Raw genomic sequence first — 6,546 nt, forward strand, 5'->3', positions numbered from 1 at the left:
TTATTTTTAACCTTTTTTTGATAGAATATTTTTAACTTTTTTGAGTAGGGTGTTTATGTGCTAAAAAGCATAAATTTATAAAATTACTAAATTAGGGTGAGAGAAAATTTAAGAACTACATAATTATATTATTTCCTTTTTAAAAAGATTTATTAAGTAATTAGGTCATTTCATTCCTCTATTTAAAGAGTTTGTTTATGCATTTGTGATTTGTGACTATTTTCTATTAATAATTTCTATGTGACACAAACAAATAAATATACGTAAGATGGCAGCAGCCAGCAGACATGAAAGTGGTGGTTTGATGGCAGGGTGCACCCTAGAGAAGAGGTGGCCTTGCACCTAGTAAGCCTTACACCTTGGTCCAAGGTAGTACTTGCAATGTCAAAGGGTTAAAGTGCAAGAGGAAAATAGTCAAAACACAATAAAGTTGTGGTTTTGTTTATGCTGAAAATTTTACATGTACAAACAAATGGTAAAAAAGAGTAATTTAGAACTTAATCAAGTCCTGGGGTGTAGTGTAGGGTCTTTTGATTTGATTACTTATTAACAATAATTATATCTTCACAAGAGTTCACTAATGTCTTTTTCTTTTGATCGTAACAAACATTTAAATTAAATCGAAGCCGGCATAGAAGCCAAAAGATTCGCCTGCAAGAGGCAATACAAACCCGGAAGCCCCTCTTCTATCCAAATCACATCGGAAAGGGTAGGTGCATTCCGAGCCATGTAATCAGCACAAGTATTTCCTTGTCTACGGACAAAGGATAAATCAACAAAGTCAAATAAACGTAAAAAAACTCATACAATCATGAATAACAGAAAATAAAACAGATCGCCCAGTGCCTTTCTTCCAAGCATAGTACAACTGCAAAGAGTCCGTCTCAAACTGAACACGTCGGAACCCCAACTGAGAAGAAATCTCCATCACCCACCGTAGACAAAGAGCTTCACTAATGTCTATCTTTAAGAGATTTGCATAATATGAAATTTAAAACTTCTAAAATTAATTAAAATGATCTAAACATGCAAGTTTGGAATATATTTTGCAACAGGTTTACAACTTTTCCAAAATTAGAGGAAATTGTCCATTAACAATAATGATGAGCCATTTACTCTGTCATGTTCTCACCAATTAATAGATAGAAATTTATTTAAAGCATAATATCTCAAAATCCTTTAAACTTGCAATAGATTAAAGGATCGCCAAACATTCGGAAATTTAAATAAACTAATATTTTTACTTGTGCGTTGCATAGTGAAATTTGATATTATGTTTGAGGCATGATCAATACCTTGACTTATACAAATTTGACATGCTAAAAATATTATTTGTTGAGATTCTTATCTCGTGTCATTAAGAAACTAACGTGACTATTCAATAAAACGACTCCTCAACAGAATATGAAATACCACCCGGCCAGCAAAATCTCGCACAATTTTTATGTTCTTTTATAGGCAAAGCAATATATTCAAATGAAGTACAATGAGTACTTCAACCCAAAACAAGAAAAGAAGAATGTATAAGAAAAAGCTAAAGACGTTATTACATCTGAAGCTGTATATATTAACAAAATACCCCTTGAAAACTAGACCTTAGAAGAAATGCCTCATTAAAACCTTACTAGGAAAAACCTCATTGATAAAACCTAGTGAAGGAAAAAGTACACAATTCTAAAGTCCAAGCAAAGTTCCAAGAAGTTACAGAGACCAACCTAAGCCAACTTCTGCCACAAATATCCAAGCCGGCTTCCCCACCACTACCAGGGTTCAAACAATGAAATTTATAAGTTACAGAGACCAACCTAAGCCAACTTCTGCATAATAAACCATTACATAACCAGCAGTCCCACATACGAATGAATCTACCATCCAATTTACTATCACACAAAGTCCTCATGCTACCATACCAAGAAATATTAGAAAATTCCCTGCAGCACCCATAATTCACTATCTGCACTATCATTTTCATGAGAAGTGACAATCACATTTTCTAGAACCAATACAAAATTCATGAATTACAACACATGAAAACACAAATTTGGTTCTGAAAGCCATTCAGAAATTGCATGAGAGAAATCTATATTTTTTGCTTTTAGCCATGACCAAGTCTTCATACGAATTTGCTAAAATACCTCTCTAGAATCCTGCTCCTTTCCCTGAAAGCCAAATTATTTCGAGCTATCCAAATCTGCCACACAACAGCAACCCAAATCACTAATAACCCCTTCTTCACCGAACCAGATCTATTTCCAATGAATTGCCTCAAAAGTTATTAGAAAAAGTATGAATAATGTACTTAAATTATATGTGAAATTTTATTTTCTTATGTTTAACATAAAAGCATTTCCATGTTAAAATGTTCTTTCCCGTGAGAGTTTTTTAACCTGTAATTTGAAAAAAAAAACTATATTGTTATGTAGAACACTTTTTATATGAAATTATATTGTTAAATAGTGACGTTCTTACATTTTCCGTTAATGCGCTATTATATAAAACTATTTTTATATGTTCCTCCCTATGGAAACTCTTAACCTTGTAGTCTAAACTTAAATAAAAATGCGCTATTATGTATTAATGTTTTCTAATGTCCGCACAAACATATTTCATCATCAAATTATCATACCTTGATATCTTTTTTTGAAATTATCATCCCTTTATATTTATTTCCTTTTAAAACTTCCAAAAAGTTACCCAATCACAAAACACAGGAGACAAGAGCTACCTGTGGGACAAACATTCGACGCAGTTTAGGGGAGGCAAAAACACGAGAAGGTTGAACAAAGCTGCATGGAAGGGCTTCTTCACTCACATTTTCTCTACCCCTCCTCCATTTGGGAGGACCCTCCAACCATCTTCTCCATTAAACCACCAACAGAGGACCATTTCCCTCCCTTATTAAACCATAACCTTTATTTTGAACCCACCTCCCCCTTCATCTCCTTTTCATCATTCAACCTGAAGAAAAGGAAATCCCAATCATCACGTGCCGCCATTACCAACGAGAAGCTCCCACCCGAACCGCAATGGCTTCAACGACCATCTCCGCCAGATCTCACAACTCCCTCGCAGCCTACCCTATGTGGGGTAACCAACACAAATGAGGGTTCTAATGTGAAATTGGTGGAAGATGAAGACCTGGATGTGAATCTAGCCCCAATTAATTGGACACGTGTCATAGGGAAAATCAGCACCTTCATAGACATGGATTCAAAGTCCAAGAAAGAAAGGAGAGAGTCAAAAACCATACTGAAGCAAGAGATTGAAGCTGCATCACATTTGGGTGTGCAGGCGTGCATTCTCTCAACCCCTAAGGGAAACTACATAGATAACTATGCAAAATACGTGAATCAAATTTTACAGAGTCTAAAGGATATGAAATTACTACTTAGGATTCCTTTCCAGGATGATTATTCGACTAAATGGAAGTATTTTCAGAAGCTTTGTCATGATCATAGTAACTTGTCCGTTGTCTTGGACATAACGAGCTCGTTGCCTCCAGATAAGTCATTTTGGCATAGGAAATCGGTGTTTGTTGCAATATTAAATACCGAGATTTTTTACTACAATTCTCAAGATTGGATTCGTGCCTATGGTTACTGAATTTTTGGTCGTAGTATCCAGAAAAGATAATCCTGTTTTTGAAGAGTTTAGTGAGTATTCTGCTGTAGGTTCACATTTTTTAAAGGCACACCTGGACTTTGTTTGCTTCTTATATAATCGAGTGGAATTCAACAAGTTTAGTGACTGAAATTCTGGTTCTCGCACAGGACAGATGTCGAACGCGATGCTGGGACAACCGGTTCGACAATTGCACAACAGTACAGAAATTAAGCCACAATGTTTAATACAGTAGAAACAGCACAGTAGCAACAATAAATCACTAAAAAACACAGAGAATTGTTTACCCAGTTCGGTGCAACATCACCTACATCTGGAGGATACCAATCCAGGAGTCAATTCACTATCAAATAATAGCTCTCAGGTCACATGAAAGTCCCTCCTATACCTAAGTACTCCCCCTTAGTATAGAGCCTCTTTTATGTCTACCACTATTACATAAGTGAATCTAGCTTAGCCCTTCTCCTCTAAGCTATGAGAAAACTTTCTCTAACCCCTAATGACCACTGCCACAGCGATCAAGACATGTTTATCAATAAACAAGTTTGATGAGATTACAACTCAACTAAACAAACCAACTCTAAGCCATATGATTATCAATGGAGGCAGTAGAGAGGTGTACAAAATAACAGAACAAGGACTCACAAAACAAAACCCTAAAAACCCAATCCTTGGGTGCCCAAGGCACACTTAGCAACTAGGGTTAACACTCCTTAAATAGTCGTTCTTCAGCAGGCCTTGATCTTCAATGGGCTTGCACAAAAATAGAGTCCACAAACAGATCTGGAACAAATCTTTTAAACCAGTAACAAATCTTATCAAATAAGATTTGAACAAAAGATAACATCTTTCACAATTTAAATCAAACCAAATCTTCTTCAACAGATTTGATTCCACTATATTATATTCCAGATAACAAATAGAAGCTTCTTCAATAACCCTAACTTGATTATCACGAAATCAATCCAAAGCTTCTAGAAAAACCAGTCAAACACACAGCAGATCTGCAGGGACAAATGTCACAGCACGATGTTACAACATCTGCTTCGACATCAGGTTGTTTTTGAAAAAATGCAGACAACCAAAAGTAACAACAGTGACCAAAAGCTGTATGAGAAGAAGCTTACTGGACAAAAATTGTATAAGCTTGATGCTAAAGTGTGAATTGCTTTTAAGTCTTGTACTCTCTTGGCCGTTTTATTTCCCGTGTTTTTTTTTGACACATCTCATAGTTATATCAAAATAATAGTGGTGAATGTTGATCTTTGGACTTTAGAATTTAGAAGCTAATGTCACAATGTATGATTTCTAGCATTTCCTTGTTGTTTTCATGTGTTTTGGCAGTATCATGATATGGTGTATTTCTCCTAAATCTTGGGGAATCCTTCAGTTCAATTGTTGTTTCTAGAAAAAAGGGTTAAATGTGTTCTCCGTCCCTGAACTTTGAGCGAGATCTGATTTCTGTCCCTCGCCGGAAAATCTTCCTAGCGCCATCCTCAAACTCAATTGTTTGTACGGAAATCATCCTTGCCGCCGATATAGCTCCGGTAGTCGTGCACGTGGCTATGTCACGTCATTTAATGAAATGACATGGCATTTTAATAAAAAAAATTAATTTTTTTGTTTTTTAATTTTTAATTAAGCCTCTGATTTAACCTTAATTAAACTAAACAATCCTAAAACTAATTAACCCTAAAACCTAATCTAACATTTACTCCTTCAAAACCCCAAAATCCAAATTAGGGTTCACCATCTTCTTTCCCTTTCCCTTCTTCCCTTCTTCATCGAATCTTCTTCTCCATCGATCGACCAACTCTTCTCTGTCGATTTCTTCCTCTCTTTCCATCGATTTCATACTCTGAGTGGCCTCCTTCGATTACACTCTTCCTTCACGCGATTTCCTATCTTCTCCATCGAATCTTCTTCTCTTGGGTTTTCTGGTTCGTGTTCTTCACAGTTCAACCATGAGAAGACCGTGTTCATCTGGCTCTTGTGCATCCTCGGGCACTTACTCCATGCCTCTAGGTGAAATCTGTATTTGTGAGGAACTAATTGTGTACCTGACATCTCACACTTCTGAAAACCCAAGAAGACATTTCTGGAGATGCAGGAATTTCAAGGTAATTTCTCTCCTCTCCTTTACCTTTAATCTGCCAATTTGATATGCTATGTTAATTTGTCCCATTTTAATTGTAATTACAGACCCCCAAGGATTGTGGTTTCTTCTTGTGGGATGAAGATGTTGGAGTCCAAAGTTCTGGAACACAACGTATTGTTGATATGTTGAGGATAGAGTTAGAAGATTCGAAGAACAAACTGGATGAATTGAAGAAGAAATTGGAGGATACAAAGATGAAATTTGAGGATACAAAGATGAAATTAGAGGAAAGCAAGAACAAGATTAGCAAGCTTCAAAGGAAGCTTGACTGTGAACTGCGGAATATGAAAATGGCCTTTGCAGCCATACTGATTGTTGTGTTAGCTTGGGTTGTTAGCTTTTGCTTCCTTTATGGAAGAAAAATGTAATCTGAGAAGGGAATGAAAGTTATTGTAAGGTTTCATGTTGATGTTTTGGGTAGGTTGGGTTGGGTTTATGTAGAATCATGTAATGGAGTTTTATTGTACCAAGTTCCTAAATTGAGAAGTAATGGAGATGGACTTTTATTTCATGAACTTTGTATTGATATTGCCCCTGTTTATTTACTTGTTTAATGAGGCAAATGCAATTGAAATGTAAAAAGAAGAGAACTACATGACAAATAAACAAAAGTAAAAGAGACAATCTTTGACTAATGTAATGCCAACAACATCCACACATTCAGATTCAGATTACAAAATGGTCCTAAACAAAGCTTCAAGCTTAAGTGGTCAACACATCCACACATTCAGAATACAAAATGGTCCTAAACAAAGCTTAAGTGGTCC

The 6,546-nt window shown here is 35.9% G+C and overlaps 1 protein-coding gene across 1 annotated transcript; it reads left to right on the plus strand.

The window, feature by feature from the left end:
- Nucleotides 1–5,585: 5,585 nt before the first annotated feature.
- LOC130744134 (uncharacterized protein At4g04775-like) lies at nucleotides 5,586–6,147 on the plus strand. Its single transcript, XM_057596324.1, has 2 exons — nucleotides 5,586–5,741; nucleotides 5,824–6,147. The coding sequence occupies exons 1-2, from the start codon at nucleotides 5,586–5,588 to the stop codon at nucleotides 6,145–6,147; spliced, it is 480 nt and encodes a 159-aa protein (XP_057452307.1).
- The last annotated feature ends 399 nt before the right edge of the window (nucleotides 6,148–6,546 follow it).

The sequence above is a fragment of the Lotus japonicus genome, chromosome 3 (assembly GCF_012489685.1).
Source record: "Lotus japonicus ecotype B-129 chromosome 3, LjGifu_v1.2".
In the NCBI taxonomy this organism is placed as follows: Eukaryota; Viridiplantae; Streptophyta; class Magnoliopsida; order Fabales; family Fabaceae; genus Lotus; species Lotus japonicus.

What these genes read in the sequence shown, in the direction of transcription:
- LOC130744134 (XM_057596324.1), top strand. Translation starts at nt 5,586, where the DNA reads ATGAGAAGACCGTGTTCATCTGGCTCTTGTGCATCCTCGGGCACTTAC. An exon ending in GGAGATGCAGGAATTTCAAG is followed by an intron (nt 5,742 to 5,823) that starts GTAATTTCTCTC and finishes TTGTAATTACAG; the next exon opens with ACCCCCAAGGATTGTGGTTT.